The sequence below is a fragment of the Cenococcum geophilum genome (genome assembly GCF_001692895.1).
Source record: "Cenococcum geophilum 1.58 unplaced genomic scaffold K441scaffold_37, whole genome shotgun sequence".
Lineage (NCBI taxonomy): Eukaryota > Fungi > Ascomycota > Dothideomycetes > Gloniales > Gloniaceae > Cenococcum > Cenococcum geophilum.
The window spans coordinates 602,101-619,378 of record NW_027137595.1 but is presented as its reverse complement, the minus strand read 5'-3'; the positions used below and the strand labels follow the sequence as shown (position 1 = coordinate 619,378).

The window sequence follows — 17,278 nt, the reverse complement described above, 5'->3', positions numbered from 1 at the left end:
GGGCAAAGCGGTTCGGGCTGCAGATGCCCGCAACGAGCTTCGAGGGGATCTTGCGAGCGCAGGAGTCGAGCGAGGGCGGTGCGAAGAGGGGCGCGGGTTTAGAGGAAGGCTGTCCAGCGTAACGCGGATACTGTATATCTACCTAGCTATAGTAGGTTTTATGTATACTAGCTAGCGTTTACTGGCGTTTAATGAAATTATATAGATGTTATGCTCTTAACAACGCGGTTTTTTTTTAACGAAAATAAGCAGAAGACCTGAAAACACCTAAGTAATAAAAATAATATACTCTAAAAGCCTAGGTTCTGTTATATAATTGATGAACTTTGGGAAATAATATAAAACACTGGTGTTAAGTTATTTTAATATCCGTAACCTCCGCAACGCGGATATCGTCCACGCGCTTTATAAATGTTGGAAAAGTCCCTCAGACATGATTCCGGTGGTTTCACACAAATGTAGTTAGTCAGCTTGCGGACCGATTGAAAATCCGCACCAACGGAATCACGTCCGAGCCTGCTGAGGTAAGCGACGTGGCGTATTTGAACACTCCCGGAGCTTTCGGCTACACTCTCCGAGCCTCAGACTCGCGTCGTCATTAGGCCTAAAAACGGCCTCCACGAGATGTCGGGTCCAAGTTGGATGGATGGGATGGCGGATGTGGGATGGATGATACAGTTGCTACACAATATCTGACGGACGCTATTACTGCGACCAAAGAATTCTAGGCTGAATTTGTGGGACGTCTTGATAGTCGCGATCACAATCAGTTTCCGGTTCTGCACTTCGATCTGTTCTTGGCGCACGGTCTTCTTGGCATGAGCCTAACCCAAATAATAGCCTTAGACTTTTACCAGGGTCGGACATGTGCGAAGCGGGAGGGTGATCTCCCCAGCCGCCAGGCAAGCATGGAGCGGCGGTCCTTACAACGAGGAGGCTTGTTTGATGCGGAAGGTGACCACCTTGGATCGAAATGCGACGGTGTGTCCCCGATTGACTTCACTGGTGCAGTCGGTCATGGTGTTGATAGGAACATGACGCATAAATTGTCCGATAGCAGTCACAAGATGCATGATTCGAGCTGTGAGCCTTGAAAAGATGAATGCATATTGACTTATCCAGTGAATTTTTTAATAAAACTGGCACCTCTTGAGGAGCTACTACTGGCGGAGTTGTGGGTCCTCGATCTCGACATCGAGTTCAGGATCCTCATTTGCTCCCTCTCTTTCTCCTTTCTCTCCTTCTCTTCCTTCTTTTCCTCCTTTGCCTTCAATGCTTCAAGCCATCTGCGATAGGACACGAGCTTTGCCTTTGCCTTATCATTAAGAAGTCTCTCTCTGAACTCAATGTCGACGCCGTCCGCCTCCAAGAGCATCCGAGCCAGGGAAAGGAAGTTCTCAATTTTCCTTCCCTTGGTGAACAGAATTTCCGGCAAGCTCCAACCGTGGATATCCTTCGTGGTGAGTAACTGGGGATCCTGAGCTCTGAGCTCTTTGAACCGGTCTAGCTTTTGATTGGTAATGGTCCCTGTGCAGCATTCAATGATTTCGTTTTGCTCTTTGGTCAATGATGCCGGCCCAGTATAGCCAACTGTCACACTCTGGGGGATATCAACAGGATCTTGTTCGCGATCGGGTGATGATTGCTCGTCGTGAACTGGCATGGGTTCCTGTCGTGGAGGGCTGGCAACAGGCGGTCGTTCTATCTGCACATCGTGCTGAGGCAAAGCTGTCCTAATTGCATCGTCCGCGTGTTCGGAGATAGGGCGGCCTTGCAATCCTGGATCCTCCGGGGTCGCCGGAGCCAGATCCAGGTCATCTTCGGATGGCGGCGGTGAGCCGCTCATTGCGGGTTGCAGAAGCCTTGTAATGATGGCCATGCCTTCTTTTTCCACTTGGGAAGGGTAAGGAGGACATACATCTGCAATCTCGTTCAATATTCGATGAGTAACTGTGAACCTGGATTCCTGTATCCGCCATTTCCTCTCGGCTTTTTCTAAGATTGACTCAAGTTCTTGGTGCACTCTCCATGCAGAAGCCCGTTCAAGCGGATCTTGGATGAGCATCTCCTTTTCGACGAATTTGAGAATCTTTCGGATGATGTAATGCTCTTCGTGGCAGTGTTCACGCAGCAAGTCATGCCATTGCAGCACGGCTGGTAAGACGGATTCTTTTCCATCATGGAAACAGTTCAGCTGCATATTAGGACTACGCCTTGGATTGGCAGCATTCAGCTGCTTTATGGCTTTTCCGCGGTAGATGGTGTATTGGTCCACTCCTTCCCGACCCCGGATTATCCACGTTGCAAAGATGGAAAACACGGCACCGAGAGCCCAGGTATCAATTGACTGATATACTGAATCACCTGGTGAAGAATAACGCTCTGGTGGGGCTGTAGCTGGTCAGACCGGAAATGACTTTGAACTTTCCCTGATTAATCTTACCAAAAGCTGCGGTTCCACCTTCGACTTTACGATGAGGGCGATCCGAAGGTTGCCCTTTCCACTCCTCCTTCAACAAGAAATTCGAAAATCCCGGATCCGCAAGCTTGAAGCACCATTCTTTACTGTCCAGCATCGTGGCCAGAAGAATATTCTCTGGTTTGATGTCACAATGCCAGCTAAGCACATGTCAGAAAGAGACTCAAGATATAGGACTGGCGGAATGACTTGCCCATAACTTTCCTTTTCGATGTCGCCATCTCGGCGCCGTGAGTAGTGCATATATTCTAAGCCCTGCACCAATCCGATCATGTATCGCCAGATGTCCAAAATCTCGTGACCCAAAGGACGTCGCGCTTTACTGAAATACTCTTGTAAATCCATAGCGCCGGATTCGAAAAGGATATTCCAGGTCTGCGTTATATCCCTGCTGGTACGCTGGTCCATGTAGAGATAGTCATATCTGAATGCTCCAAGACACTGGACCCAATTATCATGATCCTTCAGATATCTATACGCTTCGACTTCATTGTCAAAGTTCTGCTTTTCTGTCACTGTTTTGACAACAAATCGATGGCACTGAACTTGAGTAAGCTTTACACTCGATCCTCGCGTGGTAAGACTTACTTGAACCTTTTCCTTCGTGTTTGGATCCACGAATTCGGCGATTTGATTTGTGCCGCGGCGGAGATTTTCATGAACCAAATCCTCTGGTACATAGATGTGTCGAAGAGATGCAGTTCCTCCGAGGCCTGAAACCTTGCGTTGACGAACGATGGGAAGGATGATCTCTCTCTTCCATTTTAACGTGCTGCTATTGTTCAACCTCGCTGGGCAATACTTCCACCTCTTCTCCTTGAATTCTCGTACGAAAATTTCTACATTACCTAGAGAGGAAGCAGCCTCTCTTTTTACATCCTCAAGCTTGATCTTTAGTTGGGATAAAGATTCTGGATTGTGAATTACCGCGATGCTGCTGAAGTATTTCAGGAGGTCTTCGCAAGATCCCACGAGGTCAGGCTGACTGCGGCGTAGGTCCAGAATCAGAGCGATAATCAGGAGTAGACAGCCATTTTTGAAAATCTCCACCCCGTCGTATCCCAAGGGCAGGAACCGGTTCGAAGTGTTGTCTTTGTCGCCGCATAAAGCGCGGATGAGATTGAATAGTCGACTGCCAGTGCGGTCATCCTTCATCCATTTGAGAAGCGCAGGAACACGAACGAATTCGCGGCCGCAGACTGCCTTGTGGGTAAGGCGCCGCAGCTTCTCGTAGAAAGCGGCGACGACGTCATTCGAACTGGCAACAGCCTCGGCGCTCATGGCGGGATGAGGCAGAGCGCCCTTTGTGCATCTGAGGATGATGGGTTCATGAAGCGGAAAGGATCCATAGGCAGCTGTCAGGTTGAAGACATTTGCAAGATGACGAGCCCTCAAGGGCGGGGCGAGGCCACGCGGGCTCGACTGACCATGGGCCGCGCACGAGAGATCAGCGCTCAGGTCGTTGGGTGAGGCTGGAAAAGGGCGTGGAGCGGGGAGATTAGGGGCGTGTTCGGTTGCAAGCTGGAACTTTTTCAATCTGACGTTGATCCGTGCTTTCTTCCGGCAGAGGGGACGGGTTTGTCCGGATTTGTACACGTGTTCGTGGCTTGAACCCAAGGCTCCAGATTGAACTGAATCTGAAATCTGGAACTGACGCCAAGACCTTCAGTTCAGACGCTTCATACGGTAAAGTTGCCAATTTTTAGTGTTCTTTTAGCGTGCAATTCTGGCGTTCTTCGAGCGGTGAGAGGAACATCAAAATTTTGAGGCTGTGCAGGGAAAATCACTCCGAATCAACGGATTCTCAATCCCTACAACGCGGGAGGAGCCAGAGCCTAATTTACGGCGACATTAAAAGCGGAGAGTGAGCTGGTGCGTGTCCAGAGACGAGTGACATTTCCTCCATCTCGAACTTCTCGCATTCGGGAACTGCTGCATCTTCCTTCTCGATCACTCTTAGTTACGCGCTAGACTACCAGAACTCCATCCGAACCTCGATTAGGCCGTCTTCGACGGGCGAAGGCTAGTCCAGCCTGGCTTGCCAAACTTTCGACGGTATCGCAGTCTGCCGTTATCCCAGAAATACCAGATTCCAACTCCGAGCAAAGTCAGTGCTGTCAAAGGTATACTGACCTGAAGCCACCTCAGCATTGCTTCTTTTGAGAAGACAAACTTGCTTCCATTACCTGGCCCCTGATATCTAATGATGTCGGTGCTGAAGAAAGTCTAACTGTGTCAGTGATGACGAGCCGAAGGCTGATACGGGGTCACGTACCGAAACGAACGTTGCCGGCAGATATAGAACTGTTATAAACGCAATCACTCTCATGGCGATCGTCTCCTTCTGCGCCGCTTTCGCAAGATTGCTCGTCTCCTCTGCCGCTTGACTTTGCAGGTGCTGGACCACAAGGTTCTTCCTGCTTGACGTCCTCATGACAAGCGTCCTCGCTCTCCCCGCCAGCAGTCTCATATCTGCAATGCAGCCATGAATCTGCGAAGTAAATAATTTTATACTTGGACCGCAGGCATCATGAAGCGGAAATGAATCATTGTCTAGCAGCAAGTAGAAATGGCGTAGCGAGCTCATCGCCTCAGCGTTGGCTTCAAGAAGCGCTAGAGTTGCTTGAACTCGGTCTTCTCGACGTTGGATGTCTTGCAAGGCGCTCGAGGTATACTGAATACTGCGATGCCCAGGTTCGCAATCTCCATCCAGTGCCATTTGGGTCTTGAGCTTGTCAGTACGGTAACTGGCGGGAGAAGGGGTATTGGGGTGCCTTACCTCTTGCTCTACAAGTTCCTCCAAATACTGGAGATATTCGGGCCAGCCCTCCATAGCCCACTGACAGAAGAGTAGGTGCGTATGGAAGCTCAGTCGAAGGCTGTTCTCTGGAGTATCGAACTTGATGTTCTCCGGCTTCGCATTCCGACCGGTCAAATCCTGAACACGTAACTGGATATCTTCCCGTCCACTGGTGGTTATCCATAGCGTTCGCCCGTTCTCAATATCGAACTGATGATACAGTCCTACAGAACGCGCGCTCCATTCCAGAGGTGCTCCCATGGCTGGTGCCCGCTTCACCACTGTTTTCAAGGACCATGACAACTGAAAACACCTCCCGCTTCTCCCCAGTCCTAGCTCGGCCGGTGTATTTTGTAACCCGGCGCTATTATCGCCATCTTTCATTTTCTCGGGGGTTAGTGATGGCGAGTTTGCAGCCTCGCTTTCTTCAAGATAGTAGTGTGTTCGGAACCTGCTGAAGCTCACACCTCTTCCGTCTCTTTGCTTACCAAAGCTCATGATGAACTCCAAATAACCAGGATTTACTTGATGAAATGTCAAGATTTTAAGTAAGGCACCGAAGCTTACTCTGAGCCTTGCTCTTGAGTCGTCTGCCCACAGAAACCTATACCTCTTAGTCGCAATGACAAACCCTCACAGCGTTTATCTTACACGAATCGGCATTGAGGATCCTTAGGCTGAATGCGATCTCCCTCGAGCTCGCGCTCCTTGGACGACTGTGTCAATGGCCCTCTCAGCCTCTCCTCTAGTGTTTCCATATCATTCACATTCCATGCGTCTTTGCCAGTCGCGACTACAGTGTCTCGTCAGCAACCTGCATCGAGCTTCCAATTCGAAGCTCCTTACAGCGACTATCAAAGTCACGGAACCCAACATCAAGACTTCCCTTGTCAGAACACAGTCTCTCCTCAGCTCTCTGCAGCTTATTCCTGTAGTGCTCAAGCGTCGTTCGATACTCGGTTCTGTATATCAAGTTCGTTGGATAAGTCTTGTGGTTCTCATAACTCTTCTGGAAGAGATTGGAAGTGGTGCAGAAGGACATGTTGATGCTTGATTGTATGCGCTGTTACAGTGGAAGATCAAACTCCAATTTACGGAGGCTTTTTCTACGTTATGAAGCCTGCCAGCACCGGTGAAGATGTCAATGGCGAGGCTGAAAGGGCATGGCTGTGCATGTGGTATCGGCATTTGAGTGTGACTCTGGCCCCGACCCCACCTTTATGCCTTATGGGAGCGCTTGAGATTGCTTGTGTGACACCAACGCGGGCAGTTATAACAAGGTGATCATTTGGAGATATGAACATAAGAGACATCTCCTGAGAGATTGAAAGTGACAGGATGCGCTCTGCCTGAGGCAAAATCAAGGTTATAGTCTCCATCCATACTTAGTAGGTGAACAAGCCATCTGGCTGCGGAGGAGGGAGCTGCCAGATCCGCCGCCTTCTAGAATGCGCAGCAGAAACCCATGCGAGATACGGATATACAGTTGATCATGGTTGACTTCAATTTCGCTTTATGCCATTACCGACAAAGAACGACTCCAATGTGCGATGTATCGACTTCGTAAACATGGACCGTGAACAACTTGCAGCGCCCCGATGGCACCGATGGCATCGTCGGCTGTGCAATCCTACGCTGAGGCCGCTACTCCGTGGGCTGTCCTCGAGCCTCGGAGCGCGTTGTGCTCAACTCATCAAGTTTGGCAAACTCCTCCTTAAATATCACGTCAGAGTTGTAACCCGAGCTCTAGGCTAGGAAAACATACTGATGTAAGTTCTCGGGGGCAATAAAAGTGGAACCGGTCGTCCTTCTGTATTGCACATCAGCATATGTACCGCCCAGCAGCTGGTTTCGGCGCGGACTTACTCTCTTCTCCACAAAATCATGCTCCCAATCCTGAAATGTTACCCCTAAAAACTCCTTCAACCTCTCCCAGCAGATTCGGTACGTAGGATATGTCTGCAATACTCCCGGTGGCATCAAGGATTACTCTCCGATGAGATCGGGCACCTGTATTGACGAAATGCAAGTTCGATTCTGTATGCTCTATCAGACCTAGGAGGGCATTTTGACGGGCGCGGAGTCGGCTTGCTCAAAACCGGCCCCCATTTCCAAGCGCCTGGCTGCTCTCCTGTTGCAGCTCTGCGCTGGCTGGCCTCCTCTGTTAGCCGAACCAATGGAACAGCCCGGGTGAGATTCTAGACCGGAAGGCAACAGATGCCTTCTTGCTGTGTAACCTGGTAAGGGGGCCATGTTCACAAGCAAATTGAGAAGCGGTGCTGAGCGTCTGAATTATCGGTTGTCCATTGTCAAAAGTTCCCCGAGAAATGAGCTTGCCCGTAATGGCGCATCCTTGTTAGAAGTCAATAAAGCGTTCACGAACAATGTTGGGGCAATATCCCTTAACCTGTCGGTTCTAGCGCAACGGTATCGATAAGGATTAGCCAATAGGAGGCCCTCATTCGAACCTTCGTGATGAGAACTGCTGCAACCGTAAGGTTATTCAAATTGCTTATAGGTGGCCATCTGCACGCCATCACGCACGCCCAGCGCCCGTGAGATTTGCGATTTGCGAACGACAGCGTTGCGTGTGGTAATTGATTACCAAATGATGGAGACTCGGAACCTCAGCGTAGAAATACATCTACCTGGTGTTGTCAGCTCAATCGGCTCAACTACGATGATACTCCTCCTTTATTTGACAAAGCCAACACATTCAAGGTGCTGGAGAAAGTTGATGCTTCAGAGGCTACCTCTAAGCTGGGCATTGCGCAAGGCTGCAGCGTCACTGGCGAGAAGGCTTTTCAACCACCCGCTTTACCACCATGATAGATCCCGTACAAGCGACAGACGGACGGAACAACACACATGAGATGCAGACTCTTCGACCAAGGAATACAAGAACTCCAAATCAAGGACCCAGTGGAGCATCCCCGCCCGGCGCCAATGATGGAAACTTAGGCCAACCAGGAGGGGTTAGCACCGACACTGAACAAGCCGTTTCACCCCCGGACTACGAAAATCCTATCAGATCCTACTGCACAACTCCACAGGATGTAGATACTTGGGTCAATAACTTCGCAACGGCTCACAAACAGACGAAACGCATCAAATACCTCCGATGGGCCGCCCATTATGAGCATGACCCCAACAGTGTGGCAAGAAATCAAGATATTCCAGAGGATGAGAAGGATGTTCTTCTAGAGCCTCTAAAGCAGACGGCCCCCGAAACAACGGCTAATTCTGGAGCGACGAACTCCGGCACAACGGAAAATGCTGCCACTGGCACCAGGGCTGCAAATCCGGACCCATCGGCGAGTGGAGGTGGAAACGCCGTCACAACACCAAGAAAACAAAGAAGAGATGACTGGAGCATGCAATCTCGTAGCATAAGGTCGTTGGTCTTTGTCATTGGCATATTGAGTGCCACATGCCAGGGCTGGTATCAGAGCGTCGTGGCAGGGACAAGTAAGTTGGGTCGTCTGGCATCTTGTTGTTGCAAATCTAACTCTAGGTTCAAAGTCCAAGATATGGTGGAGGATCCTGACCTTGGCTTTGATCTTTTGTTTGGTAGGTTTGTCATTCTGGGTTTCCAGGTGATATGAGGTCTAATTTGACTTTCAGGAAACTTCACCCAGAGGTTCCCAGGCTTCACACTTAATATCACCAAGCTAAGGGATCAGTTCCCGAACCAGACAATGGGCAGAACAGACGAGCGAATACACTACACGATGGTATCCAACATGTGGAGACTTGGAGCTCTTACCGCCACCCCCAGTCTCGCAGCAGCCACGTGAGTAGGGTTTCTGATTTCTTTGACTGTTATTGATCTCTTCAAGGAGCTTTCTCACCGCCGATGTATTGCAGCACCACGTTTTGGCAAGACGAGGGGCAGTGGCTTTTTCGGCGCTGGTGTCCACAATAGCAACCATTGTCCTCATGTTTCAAAATCGCTTCGGGCCTATTATCGCCCTGCGCTCGGTCATTGGGCTATCTTTAGGTGCCAAAGCAAGTATTATTTCGCCTTGGTTGGGTGAACTGGCACCGCCACGCTATAGAGGAAGAATTTTAGCAACTTGGTGAGTGATAATGGCACCGAAAGAGCATCTGTGCGGATGACGTGACCAACCCTCCTCTCCCGGCCCCCGGCGCTCCCGCCGCGGGGGTACTAAAACATATATACAGACAGAAACTTGCTGACGCATATCTCAGGCAAATTGGGACATCCATCGGTATATTCTTTGGCTACGTCTGCTGGTACATCGTCGATCACTACCTCGGAGGAACGAAACAGAGTCCGGAAATCCGCTGGAAGATTCAGAGCGCACTGCCTTTGATCACCACCATTCCTCTCATCTTCACGGCTTACATGGTTCCAGAAAGCTATATATACCTTCTCAAAACCCGCAAGTACAAGAAGGCCATGGAATCGGCACATGCTTACGCACCCGGTAAGATCAAAGGCTACGGCAACATGATCACCAGTCATTTTCAGATGATCAGTAAAACAAAGGACAAAAATACACTATGCCCACCCCAAGACAGGTCCACTGCAGAGCGGACTGACACTAACAGCGGCTCAACTCCCGGATCTCATGGCAGTAATGATGAGGGTCGCAGAAAAGCTGTTCGGCGGCTATGGAAGAATGTCTCCGGAGCTGTCTCCGATTTCCGGAAAGAGTGGGATCGCGGCCCCAACGATTGCCAGCACAGCTATCACAGAAAGGACTGGGACTTTTACAAGCGCCTCTTCAGAGTCGTCATTCGAAGTCCCCGATGCAGGAATGCCTTCATTTCCTGCGGGTTAGTCATGGTCGCCCAAGCCGCGGGCGGCATAAACGCTTTTGCACTGCTTTCCTCTCTCCAGATACCTTCGGTAGGCGCGCGGGGCGAACAAGCGGCTGAGCAACTGTGGAATCGGCCCACGATATGGGCTTTGAGCTTCGGAAGCGTGAATTGCGCTTGTAGCTTCTTTACTCTGCTTGTAACGGACAAGTGGGGAAGAACTACGCTTGTTCTCATTGGGTTACCGCTCATGGCAATCCTGATGGGAATATTGACCGTTGTTTTCGCCACTGTGGATGACAATTTGCAAGATGACAATTTGCAAGATTTGCAAGGACGGACTATTGGCAGCTGGGTTGTAAGTCGATATGGGTTCTTCTGATAGCCCCGAGCTCTCTCTCTCTTCGCCCGGGAAACGAGAGTTGTCTCGGATACTAGGCACACAGCTCTTCTCGGAGCCTCTTATTTCTCGGACGGAGACTCTCCTTAGTCTTGAACGGTATCTAATCACGTGACATAGGTAATGTTGGCCTTCACTGCAATCTATTCCATTAGTTTAGGACCAGCTGCCTTCTCTTTTCCTGCAGAGTCATTCCCAAGCTCTGTTCGTGAGTCGGGAATGGCGGCATGTGTGGCATTGAATATGCTGTCCCTTGGACTTCAACTTTTGCTCTATCCCATCATTTCGTCACACATCGACTACTGGAAGAGCCTCCTCATTTACGTAAGCAGATGCAGTCTATAATTTTTGACCAGACTCTGATCATCACAGACGTGTGTGAATATAGCAGCGTTTATTCTTTGCTTCTTGTTCTGTGTGGACACCAAAAACAAGTAAGACTTTCTTCACCAAGAGTGTCTACTTATGCGTGCTAACCACTCCACAGGAGCCTAGACGACTTGCAATACAGTTTCAAACAATCGCTTTGGTGAGTGTATTGGCTTTAGTTCTAGACCCTAAGCTGACATGTCAAGGCATCATGCCCGTTATCGCTTTTATGTCTTGGGGAGGCTGTTACGTTTGAAGTTTTCTTCCCCGGACTACGAAGACTGGAGCAGAGCTCAAAGCTCAAGCAACTAGTGGTTAGCACCGCAATGTTTTGCGGTATCAGAGGAACCGAACTAAGGCCGTAATCCTCTCGAGGCAAGGAGAAAGGTTGAAGGCCAAAGTCGTGCTGTAATGAACGAGTTGGTTGGTAACAGACATGGCAATAACTATAAAATCATAATTAGCCGTTCGATTGCGATTTGATTATGTCTTTTTGGCACGGTCCCACACGTGATGCAAGTCACTATAAGCACCTGCTGTTGACCTGCTTTTCACAAGCGTGGGCGAGAGATCAGAGAGCCTTGGCAGGGCGTGAGAAATCAGAGTATGCTTAGCTGCAGTGCCTCCCGTAAAAGCGTAGTCTAAAGTAAAAGTACTTTAAAATGTAATAAACGAAGCTGTCTTCACGTTTATGGGTTTCTGTGACACTGTTCCTTGCTTTAGTGCGACTTAGGGGTCGTTTGGTTGCAGGTTTAGATTAGAATAAGGGCTTTAGAATGGAGTTGATCTAGAGCTCCAATCTAATTCTAAGGCGACTGTTTGGTTGAATTCCAGTTTAACTTAACTTTAGCCATAAATTTTTAATGTTTCTCTAACCGCCCAAAAAACACGCTAAAAATTACTAAAAATTTAATAACTTTACTGTATATAGAATCTAAACTAAGGTCTTAGCGTTAGTTTAGATTCTATATATAGTAAAGTTACCAAATTTTTGGTAACTTTTAGCGTATTTTTGGGCGGTTAGAGGAATATTAAAATTTTATAGCTAAGGGGGTGTTCGGTTGCAAATCGCCTCCATATTCATAATCTGTCAATCCGTGCGTCTTTTAGTGTCGCCCGTTTTGTGATTAGTGGCGGCTACCATTTAAATATGTAATTGAGTCGACTGTTCGGTTACGGCTCCAGATAAGGCTCCATATTTAACCTCGCATAATGCATAATTGACGTCGCTAAGCGATTCAAATAAGCCCCTCTTTGCCACCAGGCCTCTATCGCGACTCCCTACTTTGGTGTAATAATGGAGCCTCCTCCTCCTCGGCTAGCGCCCTCTCCACAATTAACGTTTCCTACATCTTTGCCCACCTCCTATACGAGCCGTAGTAGAGTTATAGCGACGCCCGCGATTACTAAGGTTAAGATAATAACATTATATAAGGCTTGCAAATGCGACAGTAGTATTACGGTTAAGGCGTGTGGAGTCGCCATATTACGAGAAGTCGTCACTTTGGCGCGTATGTGGGAGCTCTATATTAATATGGAATATGGAACGGGAGCTCAAAGCTCCATATTAAAATGGTGCTAAGAACCTTATTTTAACTACTATATATAGTATAGCTTGCAAATTTGACGCGCTTACCGATATAGAGGAGCTCCATATTTAAAAGTCGTCAGATTTACCGAACACCCACCTTATATTTAGATTTGAGCTCCATTTCGGTTACAATATGGAGCCTCCATATCGAATATGGAGATGCAACCGAACGACCCCTTAGATGAAATTGAATCCATAGTGATATAATTTTCCCTTAGCATGGGAAAGGTCCTGGTAAGATTTAGTCTAATCAAGCTATTAAGATCATCAAGCTAATACCCCTATAGGGTTCTATTCCGTACGTGATAAAATATTCCCAAAATTTCCATTACTAATAAACTCTGCAGCAGCAAGTCCAACCCAAAAATTTTTGGTCTCTTTTATTTTTAACAGATTCGTTAAGGACAGCCTGAATTTTTGCAGGTTTTGGGGGATATAGTATTTGGATACTAAGTACCTGGGATTTATATCAAGAGAGATTGGGTAGACAAGTATTTTTATTTAGTTCGGTACTGCAGGCTTACGCGAAGAGGATGAAGTTTGGATTTTTGGGGGTATTGGTAGATATGCCCTTGCGTTGGATCTTCACCCGAGATTCTCGGGCATTGAAAAGACTTAGGTAAGACTTAGTGAACAGTACTTTTTGTTCAGGCAGTCTATTTTTACAGATACACTTAGTGTAGAGCAAGTATCAAACTGAAGACGATATGAAGAATGCTTTTGTAGTAATAGTCTGACCGTACAAACGCCGTATATTTTACATCTACCAACAGTTCCACACCCTATCGACTTCATAACGCGGCCTCTGCCTCTAACCAGGCTCTACACGAGAGCTTAAAGCCTCCACCCAACTTCCAAGACAACGGAATACCAACGACTCGGTAATCGTCTTGTGGTAGGTTACCCCTGAGGCAGAGAAAGCCCTCTTCCATTCCGTGGAACACGGCTAACAAGCTTAGAACGGCGGCAGCCAGAAAGGATAGCCTCCATTCTTCATCCTGAAGACGCTCATCAAGAAGCTGTACATTCCTAATATCACACCACCCCAGAGGAACACTGCGAATTGCTGGGCTTTCGGGTCTGCCATGCGGGGAACCTTGAGGGCGAGAGAGATCGTAGCGAAGGAAAGAATGCCATCTATTTACGTTATTAGTCAATGGCTGTGATATAATGGCTTATAGGGTAAAGATGGTGATGGCTTACAAATTGCAGCAACAATCTGCGTCTCCAGTCCAAATTGGTTGCTAAAGCCACCGGCGAAATAACTGATTCCGCCCTTCCCATCTCCTGCCACATATGGTACCTTGCGGATATGATTGAACATGTGGCCGCTAGTGAAGAGGAGAACAGCGATGAGGCTGAATGCGGCCCATAGGTTGCGGTTTTGTAGGATGGGGAGTATGTATGGTGCGGTGACGGTAACGAGCGTTATAAGACCGAGAATTGCGGTGGTGACGGAGATGACCTTGAAATAGTTCACGGGACGGGAGACTGGCGGTTTGGGGCCTTCAGGAAGATGTCGTGATATCCACCCGTGGATCACCTCAGCGGATTGTGGGCTGTAGAACGTTAGTTCAACGTTTATGGATGAAGTGTGTCGTCTGCAGCAACTTCCTCCTGATAAACTTACCCATTGGTGAAATCGAATCGAGTGGGCTGCGAATCAACCTTCGCATTGGGTCCTACGGTAGGATGGAAGAGAAGCAGCACCGGCGCAGTTTGAAGCATCAGCTAGCGGTTTAAATCAGCTGGGATATAACAGAAGTGAGAAAAGATATTTCATACCGATTGGAAAGTATTCTTTCCATCCATAAAGTCCAGTGTCCCAAAGAGTAGCCGGCTCTCTCCTGTTCTATCACCCTTCGTCCAGCTTTTAGCCAAGAGATCCCATTCAGGCTGGAACTCTCTGCAGAGTTGGCATCCGAAACGAGTCTCCAGAGCGGTCAAAAGCACGGCAACTGCATAATCCCTCGGGGCCTGCGTCAATTTGTTGTAGACAGCATCATCGAGCTTAAGAGGCGTGGAGGACAGCGATTTGGCACGGAAATCGCTGAAGCGGTCGCCGTTTGGTTTTTTGGCTGCAAGAGCAGTAAATGGTAAGAGAGAGACTGCGAGAAGCCGAAACCACCTCATGTTGAAAGAAGGAAAGGGAGTGAAGTGTAGTTGGAGCTCTTGAAACTTTCCTCGTACCTCCGGTCACTATGGTCTTGGTGTCCTTTTGAGATGCGTACGTAATCTTTGCCAAGACCGACCTCTCGCAGCAGAATAACAGACCTCCGGTTTCATTTGGAGATCTTATACAATCGTGATCGCTAAGTAATATTCAATACTAAATAAACAACAGGATATACCCGAGAATTGAATTTCTGGGTATTAATCGGTTCATTGAAACACTCCAACAGTTATAGCCGTTTGGCAACCGAGAGGTTCCGCCAAGCGAACTGTTTGTTGATTCCCCCTCAGCTAAACGCGTCGAACCTCCAACTCCAACTATCCTTACACTACCCCCCGTTCGCGCATCTTTCACAGGGCATGAATAGACCTATGGCTATCGAAATGGAGCCAGGAAGTATTGTTGAACTATCAGAAGTTAATTTGTCTTCAACTCTTCTGTTTCGATGAATTTACTGACAAAACACGTTTGTAGTCACAATATGCGCTCCGTGCCGCGGACCTTGAATTGAACTTGGAGCGCAGCAAGAACTCCGTTGAGGTCGTCGCTAAAGACGAAGATATCCGAAAGCTGCGTTTTCAGCTACTCCTTCAGGAAGACGAGAATGATGAGCTGCACGGTCAATTGACAGAGGAAGAGGCGCGTTCGGATGGATTGGAGCAAGCATTGGACGAAGCGCTCGCACAGCTAGAACAGGTGCGGACGGACAAGGAAAATGAGATGCGAACGCATGCAAGAGAATCGGCCAACATCAAGGTGGGATTCCTGTGGAATTTGTAGTAAAATGGTATGCTAAGACAGGCAACAGGCAGAGTTAAAAGCGCTGGAAGGCGTCACAACCGACTCGACAAAACTTCTCACCGAGAAGCTCGCGCTATCTCGCGAAATATCTACGCTCAAGCCGGAAGTGGAGTATCTACGAACTCAAGTCGAGTCAAACCAGGGTCTACTTTCAGAGAAATTATCGCTACAACAACAACTAAACACTATACAAGCCGAACTGGAAAATGAGAAACGCACATCCGCGCGCGCCTTAGCCAAACAAGGGAAGAGCGACGAACAAGACGCTGAACTCCAGGCCGAAATCGAGAGTCTCCAAAAGGAGCTGAGTAAAGAGAAGCGGGAGCGTGAGAAGGCCGAGAAAGCCGTAGACAGAGCAGAGAAAGCCACCCAGAAAGCGCAGACAGATCTTGAGACTCAAAAGCAAGCAACTGAGCATGCTCTATCTAAAGAGCAAAAGGACACCAAGAACGACGAGCATGATGCCCAACTCGAAGAACTACGCCAAGAACTTGCAAAGGAGAAGCGCGAGCGTCAGAAAGCTGAAAAGGAGTCTCAAAAGACGCGGACAGAAATGGAAGACCAAAAAGCCGTCCTCGACGACCGACTAAATGCTTTCAGAGCCAAGCTCAAGTCCACGAAAGAGAAGCTCAAAGAAACCGAAACCGAGCTCCAGAAAGCACAAGCCGCAGCCGCAGCCTCCAAACCATTCACCGAACAAGCCACGAGGAACACTCGCAAGCGCATGGCCGCCTCCGTAGACCCCGACGCAACAATCGGCACCCCGGGCGACGGCCTCCCTGCGAAGCGGACCAAGCGCGGCAGCTTGACGCTCCCGGGCGACAAGTCCACCTTCTCCATTACGCCGTTCCTCAACCGCACCGCCAGCGTCGCGCCCGACGGCAGCTCTCCCGCCGATGAGGCCGCTGCCGCTGCCGCTGCCGCTGCCGCCGACGCAGACGACGCCGAAGACCCCGACGCAGCCCCCGACGCCACGCCCTCCGCACCCTCCAAGAAAGCGCCCAAAGCGGCCGCGAAACCGAAACCGAAATCGAAACGCAAACCCCTCGCGCCCTCCTCGACCAACAGGATAAACTCGAAAGCCCCGCCGCGCAAGAAAGCCGCGGTGCTCACGCTCGAGAAAGTCGCGGAGGAGACGACCGAGGGCGGCGAGGAGGAGAACTCTGAGAACGCCGCTCCCGTCCCGGCCACTGCTCCCGCTGCCAGCACCGCTGAAGCTACCGCGGAGAAACCGACAGCAGCAGCAGCAGCAGTGACAGAGGATCTCCCCATCCCGAAACTAAGGCCCTCCTCCCGCGCCACCGCCCAGCCCCGCAAATCCCTCATGTCCTTCGCCGCCTTCACGGATGAGCCGGAGCCCGAGAAGAAGAAGAAGCGCAAGCTGCTCGGTGGAGGGGGCGGGCTCGGCAAGACGCTGTTCGACGTCGAGGGAGACGCCATGCCGGCCAAGCCGGTTCCAGGAAAGGGGCTTTTCGCGGCGCGGGCGCTGGGTAAGGGCGCGTTGTTGGCGGGGAAAGCTGGTGGTGGTGATGGTGGGTTTATGATGACGACGGCGGATGGGTTTCAGTTTTCGCCGCTGAAGAAGGATCGGAAGGCGAGGTGATGGGGGGTTGGGCTAGGGGTTAATTGAGGGTTTGGGGCGCATGTCTGGCGGGATTAGTTGTGGGGCGTTATTCGTGTACTTGGATTATGTTTGGATATTGAATGGAGCGAGAGACTTGTTGCTGGTATCATCGAAGATGCTTTGGAGTTGATTAGCTCTTCTCACGAGGATCTGAACGCCGTTACGTCTGCTATTGAAAGCCATATCGCGTTTCCCCTTTGCTCATATGAAGCGTAATTATTCGTCTAACGCACCGGGAGCATGGGAACAGGGTAAG

The 17,278-nt window shown here is 49.4% G+C and overlaps 5 protein-coding genes across 5 annotated transcripts; 2 read left to right on the top strand and 3 right to left on the bottom strand.

Annotated features, from left to right (window-relative positions):
- Window positions 1-2,437: 2,437 nt before the first annotated feature.
- K441DRAFT_199431 (uncharacterized protein) lies at window positions 2,438-4,220 on the bottom strand. The gene has a single exon (XM_067640475.1). It carries the CDS (start codon window positions 3,758-3,760, stop codon window positions 2,513-2,515), a length of 1,248 nt encoding a protein of 415 aa, XP_067501209.1. The 5' UTR covers window positions 3,761-4,220; the 3' UTR covers window positions 2,438-2,512.
- K441DRAFT_199395 (uncharacterized protein) lies at window positions 4,119-6,506 on the bottom strand. Its single transcript, XM_067640474.1, has 4 exons — window positions 6,126-6,506; window positions 5,931-6,072; window positions 4,755-5,883; window positions 4,119-4,705 (listed from the first exon to the last, which is right to left on the bottom strand). The coding sequence occupies exons 1-4, from the start codon at window positions 6,319-6,321 to the stop codon at window positions 4,478-4,480; spliced, it is 1,695 nt and encodes a 564-aa protein (XP_067501208.1). The 5' UTR covers window positions 6,322-6,506; the 3' UTR covers window positions 4,119-4,477.
- A 2,223-nt stretch (window positions 6,507-8,729) lies between these two features.
- K441DRAFT_664233 (MFS general substrate transporter) lies at window positions 8,730-11,511 on the top strand. Its single transcript, XM_067649323.1, has 9 exons — window positions 8,730-8,747; window positions 8,802-8,849; window positions 8,904-9,072; window positions 9,119-9,358; window positions 9,492-10,422; window positions 10,585-10,788; window positions 10,837-10,898; window positions 10,952-10,993; window positions 11,040-11,511. Exons 3-9 carry the CDS (start codon window positions 9,023-9,025, stop codon window positions 11,143-11,145), a joined length of 1,635 nt encoding a protein of 544 aa, XP_067501207.1. The 5' UTR covers window positions 8,730-8,747; window positions 8,802-8,849; window positions 8,904-9,022; the 3' UTR covers window positions 11,146-11,511.
- A 1,455-nt stretch (window positions 11,512-12,966) lies between these two features.
- On the bottom strand, window positions 12,967-14,759 carry K441DRAFT_615688 (uncharacterized protein). Its single transcript, XM_067645720.1, has 4 exons — window positions 14,210-14,759; window positions 14,055-14,155; window positions 13,628-13,983; window positions 12,967-13,561 (listed from the first exon to the last, which is right to left on the bottom strand). Exons 1-4 carry the CDS (start codon window positions 14,555-14,557, stop codon window positions 13,380-13,382), a joined length of 987 nt encoding a protein of 328 aa, XP_067501206.1. The 5' UTR covers window positions 14,558-14,759; the 3' UTR covers window positions 12,967-13,379.
- A 25-nt stretch (window positions 14,760-14,784) lies between these two features.
- On the top strand, window positions 14,785-17,273 carry K441DRAFT_707046 (uncharacterized protein). Its single transcript, XM_067653700.1, has 3 exons — window positions 14,785-15,013; window positions 15,072-15,353; window positions 15,406-17,273. The coding sequence occupies exons 1-3, from the start codon at window positions 14,957-14,959 to the stop codon at window positions 16,999-17,001; spliced, it is 1,935 nt and encodes a 644-aa protein (XP_067501205.1). The 5' UTR covers window positions 14,785-14,956; the 3' UTR covers window positions 17,002-17,273.
- Window positions 17,274-17,278: the final 5 nt, after the last annotated feature.